The following is a 25,467-nucleotide window of genomic DNA, read 5'->3' as shown; positions in this document are numbered from 1 at the left end:
GCATGCCCAGGACTGGCACGGAGAGCCACTGCCCCCCACCTGCCGGCTGGTCTCCAGCAGCATGAAAACAGGGGGCATAGCTGTTCCTACCCTAAAGAGGAAAATGATACACCTTATCCCAGACGCCAGGTGCTGTCTGCATCTGTCCTTTTAAAAATTTAATCGCTTTATACAATTGACACTGAATAAAATGCACATATTTAGGTTTACAATTTGAGAAGCTGACACATGTGCATACAGACACACCTCATTTTACTGTGCTTTACTGTATTGCCCTTTGCAGACACTGCATTTTCTTTTTACAAATTAAAGGTTTGTGGCAACCCTGTGCTGAGCAAGTTTATCGGCATCATTTTTCAAACAGCGCGCACCCACTGTGCATCTCTGTGTCACATTTTGGTAATTCTCGTAATATCTCAAACTTTTCCATTAGGATTATGTCTGTTATAGTGATCTGTGCTCAGTGATCTTTGGTGTTACTGTTGTAACTGTTCTGGGGCACCACAAACCACACCCACACACATCGATGCACTTAATCAACGTTGTGTGTATTCGGACTGCCCCACTGACTGGTGATTCTCCTGTCTCCCTCTCCTCAGGCCTCCCTACTCCCTGAGACACAACAACATTAAAGTTAGGCTATTAACAACCCTACAATGTCAAGTTGTTCAAACGAAAAAAAAAAAAGTTTCATGTCTCACTTTAAATCAAAAGCTAGGAATGGTTAAGCTTAGTGAGGAAGGCATTTTAAAAGCTGAGATGGGCCAAAAGCCAGGCCTCTTACACTAAACAGTTAACTAACTTTTGAATGCAAAGGAATAATTATTGAAAGAAATTAACAGTGCTACTCCAGTGAATACACAAATGACAAGGAAGTGAAACAGTCTCATTGCCGACATGGAGAAAGTTTCCGTGATCTGTGGTCTGGATAGATCAAACCAGTTACAATACTCCCTTAAGCCAAAGCCTGATCGAGAGCAAGGCCCTAATTCTCTTCAGTTCTACAGAGACTAAGAGAGGTGAGGAAGGTACAGAAGAAACGTTAGAAGCTATCAGAGGTTGGTTCATGAGGTTTAAGGAAAAAAGCCATCTTCAATAACATAAAAATTTTATGTTATTGCACTGGGAAAGTGGCAAGTGCTGATGGAGAAGCTGCAGCAAGATCTCTAGATCTTAGAAGATCTAGCTAACATCACTGATTAAGGTGGCTACACTACACAACAGATGTTCAGTGTAGACAACACAGCCCTCTATTGGAAGAAGATGTTATCTAGGCTAGATGAGAAGAAGTCGATGCCTGGCTTCAAAGCTTCTACAGACAGGGACAATTGTAGCTGGTGACTTTTCAGTTGAAACCAATGCTCATTTATCATTCTGAAAATTCTAGTGCCCTTAAGAATGACACTAAATCTACTCTTCCTGTGCTCAATAGGACCAAAGAAGCCTGGGTGCAGCACATCTGTTGATACCTTGGTTTACTGAATATTTTAAGCTCATTGCTGAGACATGCTGCTCAGAAAGAAAGATTTCTTTCAAAATATTACTGCTCATTGACAATGGACCTAGTTACCCAAGAGCTCTGATGGAGATGTACAAGATCAGTGTTTTCATGCCTGCTAATACAACATCCATTCTGTACCCCATGCATCAAGCAGTAATTTTGACTTTCAACTCTTATTACTTAAGAAATACATTTTCTAAGGCTACAACTGCCATAGATAGTGATTCCTCTGGTAGATCTGGGCAAAGTACATTGAAAACCTTCTGGAAAGGATTCACAACTCTAGATATCATTAAGAACATCTGTGATTCATGGGAGGAGGTCAAATTATCAACATTAACAGGAGTTTGTAAGAAGTGGATTCCAACCCTCATGGATGACTCTGTGGAGTCCAAGACTTCAGTGGAAGAATTAACTGCAGATGTGGTGGAAGAGAACTGGAATTAGAAGTGGAGTCTGAAGATGTGACTAAATTGCTGCAATCTCATGATCAGAGTTGGGGAGTTGCTTCTTATGGATGAGCAAAGAAAGTGGTTTCTTGAGATGGAATCTGCTCCTGTAAAGATGCTGTGAACATTGCTGAAATGACAACAAAGGATTTAGAAATTACAAAATTTATTTGATAAAGCAGCAGCAGGGTTTCAGAGGACTGACTTCAATTTTGAAAGAAGTTCCACTGTAGGTAAAATGCTATCAAACAGCATCACACATGCTACAGAGAAATCTTTCATGAGAGGAAGAGTCAATCAAATGCATCCAACTTCATGATTGTGTTATTTTAAGAAATTGTCACAGCCACTCCAACCTTCAGCCACCACCACCCTGATCAGTTAGTAGCCATCAACATCGAGGCAAGACCCTCCACCAGCAAAAGGATTATGACTCACTGAAGGCTCAGATGAGTGTTAGCATTTTTTGGCAATAAAGTATTTTTTTAAATTAAGGTATGTACATTTTTTAGATACAATGCTAATGAACATTTAGTAGACTACAGAATAGTGTAAACAACTTTTTTTTTTTTTTTTTTTTTTGAGACAGGGTCTTGCTCTGTCACCCAGACTGGAGTACACTGGCACGATTTCCACTCACTGCAATCTCTGCCTCCTGGACTCAAGCAATCCTCCCACCTCAGCCTCCCCAGTAGCTGGGACTACAGGCATGCACCACCAAACCTGGCTGATTTTTGTAGTTTTTTTTTTTTTTTGAGACAAGGTCTCACCATGCTGCCCAGGCTGGTCTGGAACTTCGGGCTCAAGCTATCCATCCTCCTTGGCTCTCAAAGTGCTGGGACTACAGGTGTGAGCCACTGGGCCTAGCCAACATAATTTCTACATTCACTAGGAAACCAAAACATTCATGTGACTTGCCTTATCGCTATATTTATTGCAGTGGTCTGGAACTGAATCTGCAATACCTCTGAGGTCTGCCATCACCACAAGATACCACACATGTCTACCACTCTCAAAAGATTCCTCAGCTGCTTTGTAATCCCTGCTGCTCACTGCTGCCCTCAGCCCTGTCTGAGGTAATCACTGACCTGCATTCCGTCACTATAGATCAGTATGCATTTCCTAGACTTTACATAAGTGGAATTGTACAATATGTCGGGGTTTTTTTTATCTCACTTATTTCACTTCACATAATTATCTTGAGAGTCATCTCTGTTGTTGCACATATCAATAATTCACTCCTTTGGATTGAGAGCCGAGCAGCATTCCAGTGCATGTATCTACTACCACTTGTTTACCCGTTTACCTGTGATGGGCATTTAGGTTGTTTCCAGTTTTTAGCTCTTACTAAGAATGCTAAAAACATTTGTGTACAAGCTTTGCTATGGGCAAATGCTTTTAGTTTTCTTAAATAGGAGTAAAATTTGCTGGATTGTACATAGATAGGTACATGTCTAATTTTGAAGAACTTGCCGAATTGTTTTCTAAAGTTGCTGCACCACTCCATTCAAAACCAGCAGCGTACAAGTTTCCCAGTTTTTCCACATCCTTGCTGAGATCTGGTATGCTCATTATTGCTGGTTTTAGTCATTCTCATAGGTGTGTAGTGCTATCTCATTCTGGCTTTAAGTTGCATTTCTCTAAGGATTAATGATGTCGAGTGTCTTTTCACCTGCTTATTTGCTATCCATGTATCTTCTTTGGTGAAGTCTGTTCAAACCTTTTGCTTATTTTTAATTGGATAGTTTTTACAAAAATAATTGAGTCGTGAGAGTTCTTTACATATTCTAGAAACAAGTGCTTTACCAGACATATAATTTGCAGTACTTTCTTCCAACTTGTAGTTTATCTTTTCATTCTCTTAACACTATCCTCAAAAAGCAGTTTTTAAATGAAGTCCAACTTATTAATTTTTTCTTTTATGGATTGTTTATGGGGTATTGTGTCTGGAAAATCTTTTCCTAACCCAAGGTTAAAAAGGTTTTCTCATGAATTAATGGCATTTGAACGACCTGGTTGAGATTGGAGACTATTATGCTAAGTGAAGTAACTCAGGAATGGAAAACCAAACATCGTATGTTCTGACTCATAAGTGGCAGCTAAGCTATCAGGACACAAAGGCAAAAGAATGACACAATGGACTTTGAGGACTCAGGAATAAAAGACTACAAATAGGGTTCAGTCTATATTGCTCGGGGGATGGGCGCACCAAAATCTCACAAATCCCCACTAAAGAACTTACTCATGTAACTAGATACCACCTGTTCCTCAATAACCGATGGAAATAAAAAAAATAAAAATAAAATAAAAATATTTTCCCCTGTGTTTTTTTCTAGAAGACTTTTTTAGCTTTAGGTTTTATATTTAGCAATACCATCCATTTTAAGGTAATTTTTGCATATGAATGAAGCATAAACCAAAGTTCATTTCTTTTGCATATGAAAATCCAATTATTCCACCATTTGTTGAAAAGATTATTTTTTGCACTGAATTACTTTTGTATCCTTATTGAAGATCAGTTGTCCATATATGTGAACTGTTTCTTAACTTTCCAATGTGTTTCATTGATCTAATTCTCTACATTAAAAAAACTACTTTATTGTATATATTAAGGTATAGGACATGATGTTCTGACACACTTATACATAGTGAAATGGTTATTATAGTTAAGCACATTAACTTATTCATCATTTCATGGTTACCCCTTTGTGCATATGTGTGTGTATGTGTGTGTGTGTTAAAAGCAAATTTTCCAGTGTACAATGCAATATTATTAAGGATAGTCCTCATGTTGAACATTTGATCAATATCACAGTTTTGATTACTGTACTCTTATGAGTTTTAATATCAGGTATTGTTAGACTTCTGATATGGTTTGGCTCTATGTCTCCACCCAAATCTCACTTTGAATTGTAATCCCCATAATTGCCACGTGTCAAGGGCAGGACCAGGTGGAGGTCATTGGATCATGGGGGCAGTTTCCCCCATGCTGTTCTTGTGAATAATGAGTGAGTCTCACGAGATTTGATGGTTTTATAAGTGTCTGGCATCTCCCCTGCTTGCACTAACTCTGTCCTGCCACTGTGAAGAGGTGCCTGCTTCTCCTTTGTCTTCCACCATGACTGTGAGTTTCCTGAGGCCTCCCCAGTAATGTGGAACTGTGAGTCAATTAAGCCTCTTTCCTTTATAAATTACCCAGTCTTGGGTATTTCTTCATAGCAATGTGAGAGTTGACTAATACACCTTCTAACTTTATTCCAATTTTTCAAAGTTTGTTTTGTTTATGCTCTGTCCTTGGATTTATGTGTGAATTTTAAAGTCACCTTGCTAATTTCTACATAAAAAGCTGGCTTGGATTTTTATTGAGATTGTACTGAATTTAAAGTGATCTGGGAGAACCAACATCTTAACAATATTGAGTCTTTTGACCCATGGATATGGTACATTTAAACCTTTATTTAGGTTTTTCATCTCTTTAAGCAATGTTTTGAAGTTTCAGTTGTAAATTTATTCATATTTCATATTTTTGATGCTATTGAATAAAGTACTTTTAAAATGTATTTTAAAAAATAATGCAATTATTCATTGCAATTGTAAAAATGCAATTGTCTTCTTTATATTGATTTTGTATCTTACAACACTGCTAACTTCACTTACTAGTTCCAAAAAATGCTTTTAAATTCCATTGGATATGTTAAGTATGTCATCATGTCACCTGTGAATAAAGGTAGTTTGCTTCTTCTTTTCCAATCTGGATGCGTTTTAATTATAATTTATTGTTTGACTGCACTGGCTAGAATATCCAGGAAAATGTTGGATAGAAATGGTGAAAGGGGGCATCCTTATCTCCCTCTTCATCTTTGCGGAAAAGCTTTATTTCATCGGTAGGTGTCAGGTTAGCTGTAGGCTTTTTTTGTAAATACTTTATATAAGATTGAGGAAGTCTTCTTCTATTTCTAGTTTTCTGAGTGTTTTCTAAAAATCAGGAATGAATCTGTATTTTACCAAAGGCTCTTTCTGCATTTATTGAGATGATCATATACCTTCTGTTTCTCAGTTTGTTAATACAGAAAATTATGTTGATTGATTTTTGAATGTTAAATTAGTTTTGCATTTTTGGGATAAAACCCACTTGGTCATGATGTAGTATCTTTTTTATATATGCTGCCAAATTTGATTTGCTAAAATTTTTTTCAGTGTTTTCACATTTTTCTTCATGAGGAATATTTGTCTGCAGTCCTTCTTGGTTTTGTATTAGGGTAATGCTGGTGCAAAGAATGAATGAGTTGGTAAGTATAACCCCTTTTCAATTTCCTGGAAGAGCTGGTATAAATTTTTCTTTATATGTGTGGTAGAATTTACCAATGAAGCTATAGATGCTTGCAGTTCTCTTTGTGAGAAAGTTTTAAACTACAACTTGGATTTCTTTAATAAATATAGAGCTATCCAAATCATTTATTTTTTTTTTCTTGCATAGGCTTTGGTATTTTGTACCTTTCAAATAGTTTGTGAATTTCATTTAAGTTGCTGCATTTATTGGCATATAATTGTTTATAATATTCCTTTATAATCCTTTTAATATCTTGAGAATCTGTACTGAGGTCATCTCTTTCATTCTTGATATTGTTAATTTGTATCTTCTTTTTCCTCTGATTATCTGGCTATGGGTTTATCAACTTTTGGTTTCACTGAATTTCAATGCTATTTTTCTGTTTACTGTTTCATTGTTTTTTGTTCTGGTCTTTATTATTTCATTTATTCTGTCTGGGTTTAATTCGCTCTTTTTTTTCTAGTTTTCAAGATAAAAATTAAGGTAATTGATTTGAGGCCTTGCTTCTTTTCTAATAAGAGGTGTTTAACTTATAAATTTTCTTATAGGTACTGTTTCCTTGAATAATTTTTTCCTGTTTTTCATGCTTCTCCTTCAAGGATTCCAATTACACTTATTTCAGGCTGCTTACATTTTTCCACAGCTCACGGATGCTTTAATTTTTAATTATTTTATTTTTTTGGAGATTAGGGTCTCATTATGTAGCCCAGGCTAGCCTCAAACTCCTGGGCTCAAGCAATCATCTTGCTTCAACCTCCCAAGTAGCTGGGATTACAGGCATGCACCACTGCAGCTGGCTTTCACTGATGCCTTTAATATTTCTTTACTTCTATTTTCTTTCTGTGTTTCATTTTGCATATTTTCCATTGCTATGTCTTCACATTCACTAATCTTTCTCTTTTTTGTAATAAGTAATCTGCTGTTAATTCCACTGAGTTACTTTTTCATCTCAGAGGTAGTCTTCATCTCAGGAAGTTCAACTCAGGCTTTAAAAAGTATTTTCCATATCTTTACTTAAACATTTGAACACCATGTCAGTATGCAGCTTATTCTATTCTATAGAGTACAGTTATAATAACTTTTAGTGCCCTTGTCTGATAATTTTAACATCTCTAGCAGTTCTGGTTTGACTTTGATTGAACAGTTTCTCCTCATTATGGGTCCTATGTTCCTGCTACTTTGCATTCCTGATAACTTCTGATTGGGTGCCAGACAGCAAGACTTTTACATTATTTGGTGCTGGACAAGTTTATATTTCTATAAATATGATTGAACTTTGTTGTAGAATGAAGTTACATTTCTTGGAAATACTCTTGAGAGAGGAGGTAAAAAGAGACCAGCCAGGCAGATGGTTAGGGCAGAGAGCCCTTGGCAGAACTTCCTTTCTACCAAAAAGCAGCCCAGGAAATCACTTCTTTTCCAACAAAGAGCAGCCTCGAAGATCGGGCTGCAAACATAGATAAGGAAGCTGGAATTTGCATGGGGGGATGCTTGCAGCTGCACAGACAGAAAGGGGTACCTGGGGCCAGGTGTGTCCACCATGGGGGCTATACCTCTCCTTTTTAAGCACATACACAGTAGGAAAGCAACGTGTAGTAACTCAGTCAAAAGAACTGCCTGCATAATAAAAGGTTGGGGTGGAGGATGCCAGAGATTCACGCTCTATGCAGATGGCACACCTGGTCCTAACTGGTTTTGCACACCCTATGTAGATAAGATACTGCCTCCCCACTAGGTAGCTTAAAAAAACCCTTGCATTTCACTGCTGAATGGCAATGCTTTTTGGGACCCCTCTCTGCTGCAGAGAGCTATTATCTTTCTTTCACCTAATACATTTCTGCTTCTGCTCTAACCTCACCCTTGGTGTGGCCATGTCCTTGACTTCCTTGGCTGTGAGACCAAGAACTTTGGGTCAGGCAATGAGGCCATTTCACTCTGATCCTTTTGGATCTTGCTTCTTGCTTTTAAGGTTCATTAGGTATGATCAGAGTGATTTACCTACTTTTATTTTTTTAAAGAGTCAGGGTCTTAGTGTTGCCTAGGCTGGAGTGCAGTGGTGCGCTCGTAGCTCACCATAACCTCGAACTCTTGGGCTCAAGTGATCTCCTCAACTCAGCCTCCTGAATAGCTAGGACAACAGGCATATGCCCAGTTAATTTTTAGAAGATTTTTGTGGAGACAGAGGTCTCACTATGTTGTTCAGGCTGGTCTTGAACTCTTGTCCTCAAGTGATCCTCCTCGCTTGGCCTCCCAAAGTGTTGGGATTACAGGTATGAGCCACTGTGTCTAGCCCTAGAAAAGTTTTTATTACAGGGCTAATTATTCCCAATTACTGAGGCAAGATCCTTCTAGGTATTATATTCAGTGCTTGTACGGCCTGGCTGGCGAGCACAGGCACTTTCCATGGCTCTGTATCAGCCCCAGGCACTGTTTCCTCTAATCCTCTTAGGTGGTTCTCTCCCCAGCTCCACATAGCTTCCTCACACACAGGCACTGACTGACACTTGGCGGAGTGGCAGAGGCAAACGCTCTGTGAATCACTGCAGTTCTCTCTGTGTAGCTGTCTCCTCTCTCAGGATCTGACCTGTGGACTCCAGCCTCCTGGACTCCTGGGACTCTAAGCTCTGTCTCCTTCCATTGTGGAGTCGGGCAAGCTTCCTCTGGGTTCCTCCTCCCTGTACCACATACTAGAAACTTTCTCAAGGCAGTGAGCTGGGCAATTATAGGACTAACCTTGTTTGTTTCCAATCTCTTGGGGACTACTGTCCTTCACTATCTAATGTTCAGTGTCTTGTTTATCGTATTTATCATTTTCTTCTTTAGGCGGGAGGGCACACCCACATTCTGATACTTCATCTTGGCTGGAAGCGGAGGTTTCCTGGTGCTGTCTGTTTTAAAACTTTTTATTATGGAAACATTCGTACATCGCTTATAATAAACCTGTTTGCATCCACTGTTCAGGTTTAATAAAAAGCATCTCATGGATAATACTGTTTCATCTCCTCTCCCACCCATTCGCCTGTCCCCAGAAAACCCCTGCATGATATTACTTCATCCATCCACGTCAGTATGTATCTTATTTCTCTTAGCACTATCACAATAAAAATATCATATCTAAAAGTAGTTATTCTTTAATATCATCAAATATCCAGTAAATGTTAAGTGCTCACATTTCCCAGATTGTCTTATAATTTTTCTTTTTTAGTTTGTTGGAATCAGTATTCAAATAATGTGCATACATTATCACTGTTTGACAGATCTCAAGCCTTTTTTAATCTACAGCACAGGTTGGCAAACTACTGCCCATAGGCTGGCTGCCTGCCTGTTTTATAAATAAAGGTTTTGTTAGAACACAGCTGCCTATAGATTGCTTTAGGCAGGAAGGACCCTGAAGGCAGGGCCTACTCTTCTTTCTTCCTGGATCTCCCACACGCAGCCCAGAGGCCCTCAATGCCTGCTTGGAGACTGAAAACATGAAGGTTTGGCTTAAGTGAGAGTTCTTAATATGTAGCAGCCTCCTCTTTCCTGCCTAATCAAAGAAAATCGTTTAAATCGATTTCAGTTTGCACAGCTAATTTTTTATCTTAAGAAGTGTTTAACAACATGGCTGTGAATCTGAGCTGCACTATCAGAGAGCTTCTGGTTGCTTTTTTGCTCCTTCCCTCTTCAGCTTGATTCAGTCTCGCCCACATTACTGAGTGCCCACTCAGGACAGCTCATTCACAGCGCTGGGGCTCTCAGCCATGTGAAAGCGAACGGCATGGAATTCCTGGACCTCAAGGAACCCTGGAGTGGTGGGCACATAAGTGAAGCAAAGTGGAAGGACACAAAGTGGTGGGGGACATGGCGGAATGGGGAGGCTCTGTCCATGCACAGACACCAAGAAAGATGCTGGGACGAATGTGGTTGGCTTTCCAGAGAGGAAGTGTTTCTTTCTCTCTTTCTTTTTTTCTTTTGAGACAGAGTCTCACTTGTTGCCCCGGCTGTAGTACAATGGCACGATCTCAGCTCACTGCAACCTCTGCCTCAGCCTCTTGAGTAGCTGGGTTTACAGGTGTGCACCACCATGCCCGGCAATTTTTGTAGTTTTAGTAGACACGGGGTTTCACTGTGTTGGTCAGGCTGGTCTTCAACTCCTGACCTCGTGATCCGCCTGCCTCAGCCTCCCAAAGTGCTGGGATTACAGGCGTGAGCCACCGCGCCTGGCCAAAGTGTTTAATTTCAAGCAGCCACAATGGCACAGACTTTTGAGTAAAACCAGCAAAATAGGCCAGTGATGGTACCTGGGGGTTACAAGCTTCCCCAGTAGGAAGGAAATGAGGGAAATCAGATCTACTTAATTGATCAGTGTGACACAAGGAAACTCACCACAAATGGTCTTAATGGGTCTGTTTAAGAGTATTTAAATACTCTTATCTCTAAAGGAAGAATGTGTCTTCCTGAATGGGGCCAGGCTAGAGGACGTATCTTAGAATTCTGATTGGAGATGTTTATTTTTTCTGTTTTTGCCATTTTTTTCCCCAAATATGTCTGGTCTAACGGCAGAGCTCTCCCTAGTGGGAACAGGACAGTTGGAAGGGCAGCCAACGGTTTCCTTTCAGTATTTCTAGACCCACTGACAAGACAGTCCCAGCCCCGGCCAAGGGCCATCACACCTTGTGGTCAAGCATTAACTCCCGCTTAGGATTCATGGTCCCTAGACCACCTTTTTGTTCCCATTCAAGGGTGTGGGATTTGCCCATGGCAGTCCTCTAATGGCACACACTTGGAAATGTCAGAGCTGTGAATTCTGCTAAATCAGTGGCATGTGCTCAAGACTGGGCAAATCCAGCCTGACAAGCATGTGATGAATTATAAAACAAGGCACAACCAAGTACATGCTGCAGCAGAAGTCCACAAAGTTCCACAGGAGGGCAAGGAATGATCAGTGAATCCTCACCTCTTCATAGAAACTTCTTCCTCCAGACATCCACATGGCATGCTTTCGCACCTCCTCAAATCTTTGCTCAGATGCCATTTTTTTTTTAAGTGAAGTCTTAAGCCTTCCCTGACAACCCTATTTAAAACTGTACACACTCATACCCGCTACCTTCTCCCTAACTTAGTTATCTTCACAGCATTAATGGCTAACATACTATATAACTTATTTCCATCTGTCTCCATGGGGGCGATTTCTGTCTGGCTGCTTATCACTGTACCCCAGCAGCTATTAATAGATCACTCTACTGAGGGACTCATACGTGCTGAGTGTTGGGCAAACAGTGAACAAAACCTTGTATGGTCCTTGCTGTCTGGGAGTTCATGATCCATCTTGGAGGAAGAGCTGAATTTCAACTGGGAGGCAGTGTGTGCAGGGGGAGGGCAGCAGGAGCAATGGGTGAAGACAGAAGCACAGAGGTGGGTGTCAAGTCAGGGAAAGGGACGGTGAAGAGACGTCTCAGGTAATGAGGGACGGGATGGAATAGGACTAGATGCTAAAGGGTACCAGGTGGAGAAGTTTATTTTGCAGGTAATTAATGGGGGCGGGGTATGAACAATTTGAGGAAATGGAGTTACCTGACTTGAATTTGTTTTGGAGAACCACTTCAGGGACATGCAAGGGGTTGATACGAAGATGAGATGGAGCAGAGACCCCTCTTAGGGGCCTGCCGGGCACCTGCCCCCAAGCATGAAGATAAAAGGAAATCTTGAGTTCCCTCAAAGGCATTTCCAGGCACCTAGCCAGCACTGGGAAGTAAACGAGCAACTGAAGCAAGAAGGGAAGAATAACTTGAAACAATAGCCAGGGAAGTTAAAGTCACAGAATAGACCCAAGTTCCCTATAGAGAATAAAGGTAACATTTTAACACAAGTCCTTGAGTTGATTTTCCGAAACCAGGACCCTCACCAAATAAAAAGTGCTATCTGCTGGCATGCAGACCTCAGACAGGGGAAACTGAGGACTGAGCTTGGACCACCATTCTTTGTTCTAAAATTCTTCCTGATGGGCCTAGAGGAGGTCATGCCCACAGACCAGAGCTAACATTCTTTTCTGCTGATCACAAATTTGCAGACAAAGCTTCATCTCCTTAACCCATTGTAAATCAGAAAATCCTCGAATCCACCTATGACCTGTGCCCTTTGCCCCACATCTGGTTCAAGATGGCCTGTCTTTCTAGGTCAAACCAATGTACAGCCTCCATGTATTGATTTATGTCTTTGCCTGTAACTTCTGCCCCCGCCTTTATTTTATTATTATTATTATTTATTTATTTATTTTTTTTTTGAGACAGAGTCTCACTCTGTTGCCAGGCTGGAGTGCAATGGCACAATCTCGGCTCACTGCAAACTATGCCTCCTGTGTTTAAGCAATTTTCGTACCTCAGCCTCCTGAGTAGCTGGGATTACAGGCGCCCACCACCACACCCAGCTAATTTTTGTATTTGTAGTAGAGACGGAGTTTCACCAGGTTAGCCGGGCTGGTCTCGAACTCCTGACCTTAGGTGATCTGCCCGCCTAGGCCTCCCAAAGTGCTGGGATTACAGGCGTGAGCCACCACGCCCAGACTCTTCCTGCCTGTGAAAATGCTTACCTATATGGCACTGGGGGATTCAGGGCTTCAACACGAGCTGCCCAATTCTCCTGGCTCGCTGCCCTGCAATAAATGTCTCACTTTCTCTTACTGCAAGCTTGACGTCAGTTTCTGGCTTTGCTGTGCCAGAGCGCCAGACCCAAGTTTGATCTGGTAACACAGGAAGCAGGCGAACAGGCAAGGCCACCCTCTTCTGTCTGGAGGCAGGTCGGTGTTCACTTGCCTCAGTTTACCAAGGTTGTGATCAGCCTCTGCTCCTCCTCTCTTATTGGCCTCCCTCTGCTGTGCTGTGATTCCCATCATTGCGGTGTTTTTTAACTTTTCATTTTGAAATAAATAAAAGTACAAGAAGTTACAAATGAGGACCATGTACCTTCCACTCAGCTTCTGCCACCATGAGGATTTATTTCCCTTTAGACATCTCCCCTCTAAATTCCCACATTACTGACATCCTCCCAATACAGATCATTCTGAGGACTTACAACAAAAATACTTCATTCTTTGAAATATTGACTTTAGAGAAATCTTCACCCAAATGACTCTGACACCTCAATCCATCACACACAATGGAACCACAGTCCTCTTACCTGTGAAAGCCGAGGGCAGGACCCAGCCGTGGGTGAGGTGAGTGAGCGCTCAGCACTGCCACCCTCTCTCCCACTGGGGTGCGGCCGGGACCCCTGGACAGCGTGCAGGCAGCAGCGACGGGGCTCAGGAAGGTAGATCACAGTTGGAAGTGCCAATGCAGAAAGGAGACCGCAGTTGGAAGTGCCACAGAGCTGGAGGTGAGCGAGACACTTCCCCACCTCCAGTCTCCCCAGTGTGGACTCAGTGCACCTCCTAATCCAGAGCAGGCCCTAATTCCAGGAAGAGCCACCAACTCGGTACAGAAGCAGGAAAGGGGTCTCTACTTTCTGAGAAAGTCTGGAAATCTCTAATTTATCCTCTTTTCTTTTTCTAAAAGTTTTTCTTCTCTGTGCCCCAGACCTCAAGAAATTCTGTGGCCCTAGTGAGAAATGGCAGATAATTAAAGTCATCAGGCCAGGCAAACTTCCTTTCCAACGAGAGGGTCTGCGGTCCCCAGAAGGTGGGGACAACCTTCACGCTTTTTCTCTTTGGCTTCTGGCTGCTTGGCTCTGACATGTTTCAGTCACGTGCACCCGAGAGTAGGGTAAATCAAGCCTCAACCACCCAAGCTGGCTGGAGGGTTGAAAAGGTAGAGCCCAGGGACCCAGACACGACTGAGCAGGTTACAGTGAGGAAAGGCTTTGGGGGAGCAACCCCTGACAGTTGCTCATCAACCCTTGGGCTTACCCTTGAGCTCTGCATGTGTGGATCTGACCCTACACAGATGACACAGACTTCGAGTGCTGAAATACGGGATAGACTACCACCGGAGTCCCAGGCTGGCCACTAGGTGGCACTTGTGTGAGATAGATCCACATCTCAAAGACTTTCACAGCAACCACAATCCACACAAGTCTTGCAGGAACTAGGAATTTGTGGTCTGAACCCATTTGGAGTGATTATCTTCTAAAATAAAGTTAATAACATTCACTGTAAGATTTTAACGATAACCAGAATCTCAAAACATAGTATTTAAAATGTCTAGGATACAATTCAGCATACTGAAAGCATACTCAGCATACAGAAAGCAAACAGCTACTCTGAGATGAAACAGATACTGGAATTATTTGACAAAGATTTTCAAGCAGTTGTTAAAAATATTGTACAAGTAAAGAAGGGTACTCTTAAAAATACAGAAAGTTTTGCAAATAGAAGATACGAAGAAGAACTAAGTGGAAATCTTAGAAATGAAAAAAGTCAACTACTAAAATAGAAAACCCACTGGATGGGCTCACTAACAGAAGATGATGGAGGAAGTAGCTAGTAAATTTATAAACAAATTAATAGAAATGATTGAATCTGAACAACAGACAAAGTTGAAAAACTTGAACAGAACCATAGAGATGTTAGGTAACAACAAAAGGTCTGAGCATCCTATCATCTGAGTCCCAGAAGCAAAGAAAAAAACGGTAGAACATAGAAACATGGAAAGAAATAGCTGAAAGTCTGGTTTACCACTGGAAGACAATCAGTTTAATCTAGTATAGCAACAGTTTAAAGCAAAAAACCCATTTGATCTTCATTTTAAAAATTCAATATCTATTTATTAGAAAACTCTCAGCAAACTTGGAATAGAAAGAAATTTTCTTCACCTGATAAAGACCATCTACTAAAAGCTATAGCCAACATTCTACTTCACGGTGAAATACTGCTTTTTCTCAGAGATTAAGAACATCACAAGGATCTTCTTTTTTAACACCGCTGTTTAACCTTTTGAATAGTCCTCGTCAGTGAAACAAGACAAGAAAACCAGAAAGGCCTAGAGACTGGAAAGGAAGAAATAAAACTGTCTTTACTCAGAGACAATATGATCACCTATGTAGAAAATCCCAAGGAGAACACACACACACACACACACACACACACACACACACACACACAACCTTCCTAGAACAAACTGAGTTTAGCTTTAGCAAGATTGTAGGATACAAGATCACCACACAAAAATCAATTATATTTTTGTATATTACCAATGAACAAGTAGAAACTGAAATAAAAAATATGTACAATAGCTTACAACCCACCCCCCAATATACATAAAACAAAACATGTACAGGATCTATATGCCAAAAGCCATAAAATGTTGATGAAAGAACTTAATGGAGGCCCAAGTACACGGAAATTATAGCATTCCTTCATGGACTGAAAGACACAACATAGGATTGAGTTGTAGATTTACTAAAATTGTAGTCAAAATCTCAGCAAAACAGTTTATAGATAGAGTAGATAGAGGTAAGTGGATCCTAAAGTTCACACAGAAAGGCAAAAAAAAAAAAATAGCTGAAACACTTTTGAAAAAGAATAAATTTAGAAAAATCACACTATCTGATTTTAAGACTCATTACAGAGCTATAGAAATCAATATGGCACAGTGTTGATAGAAGAACGGACATAATGATTAATGGAACAGAACCACTGTCCAGAAATATATTTCTTACAAATACCCTCAGTTGGCTTTTTGTGAAATCTGTAAAGGCAATTCAATTTCAATGAAAGAAGGAGGATATTTTCAATAAATGATGTTGAAACAATTGGTTATCTGTATGCATAAAACTGAATCTGGACCTAAATCTCACATATTATATATACAAAAACCAACTCAAATGGGTCGTAGATCTAAATGTAAAACATGAAAGTATAAAACTTTTAAAAGCCCAACTTTGAGAAAATCTTCATGATCTGGAGTTATGCAAAATTTCTCAGATATGTCACGCAATGCAAGATCCATACCAGAAAAACGTCAGTTGGACTGCATCAGAATTTAAAACTGTGCTCTGTAAAAGGCCCTGTTAAGAGACTGAAAAGTCAAGCACAGATTGGGAGAAGATAGTTGCAAATCACATATCTGAACAAAGGATTTATATTCAGAATATGTAAAGAACTCTTAAAACTCAAGTAAACAACTCAATTTAGACATAGGCAAAAAGCTTGAACGGACATTTCATGAAAGAGAATAAAAAGATGGATGATAAATAGCATGAAAATTTTCAATGTCATTAGTTATTAGGAAAATGAAATTTAAAACCATGAAGAAATACCATTACACAGCTATCAAATGGTTAAAACGAAAAAACACAAAAGGAAGAAATTCCAAGTGTTGACAAGGATGTGGGGCAGCTGGAGCTCTCAGACATTGCTGGTGGGAATGCAAAATGGTGCAGCACTCTGGAAAACAGGTTGGCAGTTTCTTACAAGGTTAATATGTATTTAGCCTAGAAAAATTAAAACTAGGCCGGGCACGGTGGTTCACACCTACAATCCCAGCACTTTGGGAGGCTGAGACAGGCGGATCACGAGGTTAGGAGTTCAAGACCAGCCTGGCCAATATGGTGAAACCCCGGCTCTACTAAAAATACAAACATTAGCTGGGCATGGTGGTCCACGGCTGTAATCCCAGCTACTCAGGAGGCTGAGGCAGGAGAATTGCTTGAACTGGGACCTGGGAGGCGGAGGTTGCAATGAGCTGAGACGGCGCCATTGCACTCCAGCCTAGGCTACAGAGCGAGACTGCGTGTCACCAAAAAAAAAAAAAAAAAAAAAAGAAAAATTAAAACCATATTCACAAAATCCTGTTCTTAAATGTTTCTAGAAGCTCTAGTCATAACTGCCAAAAATGGATAACAACTGAAATGCCCCTGGACAGATGAGTGGATAAATATATTGTGGTGTACCTACAGAATGGAATACTACTCAGCAACAAAAAGGAACCGGCCACTGACACATGACTTGATGAGTCTCGAAATAATCCCACTGCATGAAAAGGAGCCAGTTTCAAAGATTAGGCTCTGTAGGACATTTATCTGACATTCTTGCAAAGAGACAAAACTAGCGATAGAAAAGAGAGCACAGGTTGCCAATGGTTGGAGTAGGGGAGGGTCTGATTATAAAAGATGTCAGGACAGAGAATCTGGAGGTGATGAAGTGCTTCTGTGTCCTGAAAGTGGTAGTAATAACACAAATCCATATATGTGTTAAAGTTCATAGAACTAGACACAAAAAACTTAATTTTTCTGTATCTTAATGTGAAGAATATAAGTAAAAAAAATAAAGAAAAGAGATGACATCTCTTGCTTCCTATTTAAGACTGTCTAGACATTAATACTGATTTTAGTACTAATTCCAATAATGGCCACCACAAGCATGTTCTTATGAAAATACTTTTTTGAGCATCTGTTACATGCTGCTTCTTTACCACACATTTTATATCACAACTTCTAATATTCACAGTCACCTCGTAAGGTGGGTTAAGTTCAACGTAGAAAAATCTGAGGGTAAGGGAAGTAAAATAATTTGTCCTATATCTCATAGATGATAAGTGGCTGAATCTAAACTCGAACTCAGATTTCACTGCCGACCTTATTCCAAGCCTGTTTCTCCACTCTGCTGCCCACTTAACAAAAATAATGGAAACTGACAGGGAGACATTATATCATATAAATTAGCAGGAAGGGAGAATCATATTGTGATTTCCATAGATCGCAAAAACTCTAAGCATATTTTATTCTAAACTTGGAGTTGGTTTGAAATTCTAAGAGGTTGGGGAAAATTTAAAAACTATGTTTTTGCCATTGCCATTTTCTGATAACCCTCCAGTAGGTGGTTCTTAATTTTCAATACGATGGAATAGTTCTCTCCACTTCTGCAAATGTACAATAATTCTTATTTTCCCTAAGTAACTTCAAGAATCATTGTGACTTACAATTCTTGACCAAGTATTTACTAACTCCACAAATTGCAGTTTATACATTTGAAGTAAAGAGTAAACATTACAAAGTTCTGTCGTCTCACACAGCTGACTGTCCTGAGAAGTTGTGACTGGTCCTTCCTACCAGTGGCATACCACTGCCACCATCCAAAAAAAAAAAAAAAGGTAAATCCATTTTAGTGACACAGAATCTAAGCTTTCATTTTACTTCACTATGGTTGTAGCTGAATAAATATCTGAAAACATCACACATACGAAGGGTGCACATTTCTCACACAGCAAATGATATCTATGTGAAAAGCTGGAGGATGAAGGCTGTCTTCCTGTTTGTGAATTACTCCCAGTGACTTTACTGGATAGTAGGTGCTTTTTCCACCAAAAACCCTGGCCTAGAGTACTTTCGTCTCAGCTAACACAGAGATATGAAACTAAGGCCTCCCATAAAAGTATTTTCTTGAATGTTTTGTATTTCTGCTCCATTGAATATATTTTCTTAAATATAATAATCATTGATAAATTTTGACTCAACATCAGTAAGATGTGACACAAGGCAAAGCCCAATTAGTGCTTCACGGCAACTTTACTGTCAAGAGTTGGGTGATATATTTCATAAGCCAAATAAAAATAACAAAAATAATTTTATCACCAACACTTTCACTTTTGAGAGTCCAAATACTGTCCAAGTACCACTGTTATCAGGTATTGGAAATCTTCTTATTTGGAAGGTGGTTATGCCCACAATGGTGGTGTGGGGGGACAAGGACGTGGGCTTACCTTCCAGCAGGTCTCTGGCCAGACCAGGTTCTGCCCCTGTGGACCGAACAAAGTCTGACAGGACTGCGTCCATATCAAGAGTCATAGGATCATGTAGAAGTGCTGCCCAACACTCAGCCGAGGTGGGGTTTGGAAGCACACTAGAAACCATCCATCTGCAGGAAAGAAGAGAAAAGGCATTTTACCACGTGACGGAAATGGAGCTCCAAGTGACAACTACATGCAGGGACCTGAGGGAGAGAACAGGAGCCATTTCCACCTGCTGTCATATTTTTCTGAACTGGTTTGGTCCAACTGCCTGATTCTTCATGCAAGACATTATATTATATAATTTGAACTAAAATGTCATCCCTCTGTACATGCCATGTGAGAGAAGGGGTACTATGAGCCGAATGTTTGTGTTTCCTCCTCAAATTCATATGTTGATATCTCATCTCCAAGGTGATGGAGACGGTGCTATCTAAGAAGCAGGAAATGGGCCCTCACTAGACACGAAATCCGCTGGTTCCCCGATCTCAGACTTCCCAGCCTTTAGTAATGTGTGGAATACGTTTCTATTGTTCATAAGCCTCCCAAGCTATTGTATTTTGACATAGCAGCCCAGATAGACTAAGGCAAGGGGTCATCACTATTTCCAGTGCTCCTGACCTTACATTTTATTAATTCTAATAACTGATGGAGAAAAAAGACTAGATTATTTTAGAATTTCAAACACCTAAGTATACCTAGAAAAATTCAATTGGAGTTGCTAGATTTCTAATCCTCTTCCGAACTGTATAGACTTGTAATACTTTCACAATGTGATGAATGTTACCCACTCTATTCCAATTACGCCTTTACCAGTGTGCCATCCTACCCCTTCAGCCCTCACCCCTTACTTGGCTAGTAGAAAAGACTCCAGGTTAATCCACAGTTGACTGAAATACCACACTTGCTGAAGATGGCTACTAAACTATCTGCCATCTCTCTAAGAGCTGCCATCAATCCAACAACATTCTGAAGAATGTCAGATTTCCCAGGCAGTATGATCCCAGCCAGAGAAAGAGAACGGATGTGCAGCAGCTTGACCCAGGCTGACTGCAGCAGCTGATTGCTGGGGAAAAGCAACTGTCACATTGCAAGTGAGAGAGACTTACACGAGTCAGAGGTGCTGGGGTCCCCAGTGGGTGCTCAGTCTTTGCTGATGGAATACAAATGCATCCTTGTGTTTGTGTAGATAAAACGTCCGCAAGTTATGGACCACGGGCCACCTGTGGTATGCCACCCGTTTTTGTAAATGAAATTTTATGGGAAGACAGCCATACCCACTCATTTGCATATTGCCTGTGGCTGCTTTTGCACCCAGCTGAGTTGAGGAGTTAAAACAGAGACCCTGAGGCCACAAAACTGAAAAGATTTACTGCCTGGAACTTTACGGAAAAAGTCTGCAGACTCCATTACAGGCAATGGAGAATTTTATGCTAGTAAGCATGTAATTAATTTTACAGATTGTGGGGGTGAGTTTGAATCCCATACTATTGATGACTGTCCTCTGTTCTTTCTTTCACAGTAACCCACTGGGATGGGTGCCGCTTGGTGGGGTAGGTCCTGTGTCAGTGGCCCATGCTTTAGAGCCAGGCACATAGCCTGATGTGACCCTGGCCCTGCCCTTGTCCAGCTGTGACATGGGCTTCATTTCTCTGAGCACTCCTGTTTTTCTGTAGGAATGCAGGAAATGAGCTCACCTAATGTGCAAGACCCTGAGGACTGAGGGTCTCAGGCAGGGAGGTCCATACCCTCAGGGACATTCATTGTGACCACCCCATCTTGTACACAGCTCCTACTGGGTATAATTTTTAGTTGATGCGGCTAGAAAATAAGAAAATTATTTGACCTGATGTATATGGTACCAATTAGGAAATTGATTTCTTCCTTCTCTCCATGCACCGGGGCTTCGGCCGGGAGAGTCTCTTCTTTTGTCACTGACACCTGGGGGACAGATCAGAAAACAAGAGCATGTGATCTCCTTACCCTCAGACTGAGGCCGAAGGCTTGGCTTTTTGTCACAGGAGGCTGGATCTTGGCCTTGGCCAATCGCCTGAGGCATGTACTCTGTCTTCCTGGGCCCTACAGGTCACTGCTCACCAGCTGACCACCATCTCCCATGCCTGGGCCTGGCCAGGGGCTGTCTCAGCTTCCCTCGTTTTAGCAAGCACTTCTATTTCAGTGAGGATCACTTGCACAGCACAGAGCTGTATTTTTCTTTTTTGTTTGTTTGTTTTTGAGACGGAGTCTTGCTCTGTCTGTCGCAGGGGCTGGAGTGCAGTGGCGCAATCTCGGCTCACTGCAAGTTCCACCTCCCGGGTTCACGCCATTCTCCTGCCTCAGCCTCCCGAATAGCTGGGACTACAGGCGCCTGTCACCTTGCCCGGCTAGTTTTTAGTATCTTTAGTAGAGACAGGGTTTCACCATGTTAGCCAGGTTGGTCTCCATCCCCTGACCTTGTGATCCACCCGCCTTGGCCTCCCAAAGTGCTGGCATTACAGACGTGAGCCACCGCGCCCAGCCTACAGAGCTGTTTTAAACTTTATTAGCACATACCACACCAGTACATTCAATCTCAGTTATGTGGTGAAATATACATAATATGAAATTTACCATTTTAACCATTTTTTTTTTTTTATTATACTTTAAGTTCTAGGGTACATGTGCATAACGTGCAGGTTTGTTACACATGTATACTTGTGCCATGTTGCTGTGCTGCACCCATCAACTCGTCATTTACATCAGGTATAAATCCTATGCAATCCCTCCTCCCTCCCCCCTCCCCATAATAGGCCCCGGTGTGTGATGTCCCCCTTCCCGAGTCCAAGTGATCTCATTGATCAGTTCCCACCTATGAGTGAGAATATGCGGTGTTTGGTTTTCTGTTCTTGTGATAGTTTGCCATTTTAACCATTTTTAAGTGTAAGGTTCAGTGGCATTAAGTACCTTTACACCGTTGAGCAACCATCACTTCCATCCAACTCTAGAACTTTCTCATCTTCCCAAACTGAAACTCTGTACACATGAAATACTAACTCTGCATTCCTCTCTCCCCACAGGCCCCGGCCACCACCATTCTACTTTCTGTCTCTGTGAATCTGACTACTCTGGGTGCCTTACGTGAATGGGATCATATAGGATTTGTCCTCTGTGGCTCATTTATTCTTCTTAGCATACTGTCCTCAAGGTTGCTGCATGCTGTCGGCATGTGTCAGAATCTTCTTCCTTTTTAAGGTAGACTAATATTCCACTGCATGTATAGATCACATTTTACATATCAGTTGATTCATCTATGGACACTTGGGTTGCCCCACCTTTTGGCGGCAGTGAATTGTGTAATCTCAGCCCATTTATACTTATGCCAGGTTGCTGTACTGTGAACTTCATGAGCTTTCACCAGAATGGCAGTTAAAATTATGTCCATATCTCCTCCTCTGTATCATGTCCTTAATGCAAACATAGATTAAAGTGTGGACTTAAAATGAATGTTTTGTGTGGTAAGAAGCTACTGTGTTTATCTTGCTTCCAGATTTATTTCTTCTTCTTCTTCTTCTTTTCTTTTTGAGATGGAGTCTCACTCTGTTGCCCAGGCTGGAGTGCAGTGGCACGATCTCGGCTCACTGCAAGCTCTGCCTCCCAAGTTCATGCCATTCTCCGGTCTCAGCCTCCCGAGTAGCCGGGACTACATGCATGCACCACCACACCCAGCTAATTTTTTTTTTTTTTTTTTTGTATCTTTAGTAGAGACAGGGTTTCACCATGTTAGCCAGAATGGTCTTGATCTCCTGACCTCGTGATCTGCCCACCTTGGCCTCCCAGAGTGCTGGGATTACAGGTGGGAGCCACCGCACCTGGCCTTCCAGATGTATTTGTTAAATCTCACACTGCCACCATCACCACATCCTCACATTCATGTCCCATGATGATATGGGAGGGGCTGGGCTGGTGGGGACACTGGCCCCCAGTTACCTGGGCCATCCTCCCAAGCATGCACGGTGCCTCTCAACCTACCCTGTGTGGTCTAAAGCACTCACTCAGCCGCTTCGAACAGCCTGAGGCTCTGGGTGGCCGTGCCCTGGCCCTGCATTCCTGCTCTCCTCCATGCATCCTAGCCCTTAGACAGAACGTCTCTGAAGGTCTCATCAGCCACCCTGGGGAGAGTGATGTGTCCCGTCAATGCCTGGTGACTTTGCCTTAGGAGGGGCAGTGCCATGTGGGGAAGAGGGTTGGCCCTGGAATCAGTCCCTGGGGCCAAAATGGTTCACATACTTTGTGTGACCTTAGGCATGTTATATCACCTCTCCATGCCTCAGTTTCCTCATCAATACAATTAGAATAATAATAGTATCTCACAGTTATTATGAAATTTTAAGGAATTCATGCACAAAATGTACTGGCCCATAGTACATGCTCAACAAACATTAATCATGAGCCACTGAATGAACTCTCAACAGGGACCCTGAGACCACCCTTGCCTTCCCAAGTCTCCACTGAGCAAGAAAACTGCTGCCACCAGCTTGTTGAAGGCAGGAATAAGGGGCCTACCTCTAGTGCCCTGGCTTAGAATCACAGAGGGTTAAACTGGTGGGGGCTCCTGCCTTCAATTCCGTCTTCCTTCCCGTATCCGAGGTTGCAGTGTTCATTTCTCACTTAAGCAACCTTCATGGAGCTGCTAATCTGTTCCGGCCATGACTGCAGGGACTGTGTGGGAACTATGAGCCCCCTGAGCCGCCCCAGGAGCTCCCCAGTAAGCAGAGAGATACAGACACACACACACACAGGTCTCAAAGACCAACTGCTGGATTTGGAAGACACTTAGTGGAGGAACTGGTCCAACCAGAGAGAGCAAAATTGCAAGACAGAGGTGTAGCATGATAAAGACCCAAACTGCCTCAGGATACATTTTTCATTAACTTCTGTTTTGGCCAGGTATGGTGGCTTACACTTGTAATCCCAGCACTTTGGGAGGCCGAGGCTGGTGGATCACCTGAGGTCTGGAGTTTGAGGGCAGTCTGGCCAACATGGTGAAACCCTGTCTCTACAAATTAAAAACAAAAAACAAAAACAAAAACAAAAAACAGGTGTGGTGGCAGGTGCCTATAATCTCAGCTACTTGGGAGGCTGAGGTAGGAGAATCGCTTGAACCCGAGAGGCAGAGGTTACAGTGAGCTGAGATCGCGCCATTGCACTCCAGCCTGGGCAACAAGAGTGAAATTCCATCTCCAACAAATAAACAAACAAACAAACAAATTTCTGTTTCAGTGAAGCTCAAATAAAACATTGCTATATTTGTCTGTAGACATCATAACTGGACACTGAAAGGCAATAAAATGAGTAGATGGAGAATGAACACTGGGAGATGGTGGCAGAGGCTTGTGGTCTGAACCCTGGGGACAGGTACCGGAAGACTATGGGTGAATGAATGCCTGGAGGTTACTCTTCACTCCTAGGGCAGCGAGCAGGGTAGTGAATGCCTTTAAAATCTCTCTCAACAGAGGGCCAGCTGCCTGAGAGCTGGGATCTACTTCATCCTCCCTTCTATCCTCCTGGTCACAGTGCCTGGCACACACCAGGGCCAAAACTAAGGTGAGGCGAGGCGGCACCTGCCACTGCTGCAGAATCTAAGGGGATGCAAAAACACTCAGGAATCAACATAAACAACATTTTAGTGCTATATTTGCAAAAGAAAAATTTAGTGCAAAAATATCCTTGATGAACAAAATATCAGCCTTTTAAATGAAGGCAAGGTCAGCATGACCATTCTTCCTTTACCCCTGGCTCCACAGGGTTGCCGGGCCCGGGCATGAGCTCAGAGCTGCTGCTTGGGAGGCAGGTGGTTCGGAGGCAGCCGAGTGAACACCCATCACAGCCAGAGAGACGGACTTCAGAGAGGGCCAGTGAGGGCCACGGGCAGGGGCACGCAAGTGAGTGGGGAGCGGGAGCTTGCTTTCATCAGGTCTGTTTGATGATACAGCACACTGAACACAGGGATAAGGGAACAGAGGGGTGGATGAACAGATCTGGGGTCAAGCGCAGGCTTGGGAGCTGATGGCCTGGCTGGGTGCAAAGCCCCTGCAACCCTGGAAAGGGCACTTCACTTCTTGAAGCCTTGGTTGTCACATCTGAGCAATGAGGGTGAGAAAAACTCTGCCTCTTTAGAATTGCAGTAAGGATACAGTGAGATGAGACGATACTGAAAGAACACACACTATTACTATTATTACCATTGACATAGATTAAAACAATAGGCAAATGTACTGTTCTGGTACTGAGAATCCGCCCTTGACTACCCATACATTTATACATCCCTGTTAAGCGGGTAAATGGTTAAATATGAAAAAAGGTCAGGCATGCGTTCATCCTGTCTGGCCTGGCGAGGAAGCCCACCCTGGTGAGGAGATCAGATGCCTGGGCTTCCCTGGTGAAATGAATTGGCCGTCTCAACTCAGATGTCAACACTCTACGAGCCTGCGTGTGTGGCTCGTC

At 42.1% G+C, this 25,467-nt stretch overlaps 1 protein-coding gene across 2 annotated transcripts in view; it reads right to left on the bottom strand.

Annotated features, from left to right (window-relative positions):
- Positions 1–25,467, bottom strand: part of OTUD7A (OTU deubiquitinase 7A) — a 374,444-nt gene that overhangs the window by 143,800 nt on the left and 205,177 nt on the right. For both annotated transcript variants that reach the window (XM_015141768.3, XM_028850656.2), the window contains 2 exons: positions 20,831–20,925; positions 18,958–19,112 (listed from right to left, as the gene is read on the bottom strand). In XM_015141768.3, coding sequence (XP_014997254.3) covers positions 18,958–19,108 — 151 coding nt within the window. In that variant the 5' untranslated portion in view covers positions 19,109–19,112; positions 20,831–20,925. The remainder of the gene's footprint in view (positions 1–18,957; positions 19,113–20,830; positions 20,926–25,467) is intronic.

Source organism: Macaca mulatta, chromosome 7 (assembly GCF_049350105.2).
Source record: "Macaca mulatta isolate MMU2019108-1 chromosome 7, T2T-MMU8v2.0, whole genome shotgun sequence".
NCBI lineage: Eukaryota > Metazoa > Chordata > Mammalia > Primates > Cercopithecidae > Macaca > Macaca mulatta.
The sequence above is the reverse complement of the archived record's forward strand: the minus strand, read 5'-3'. Positions and strand labels throughout refer to the sequence as shown.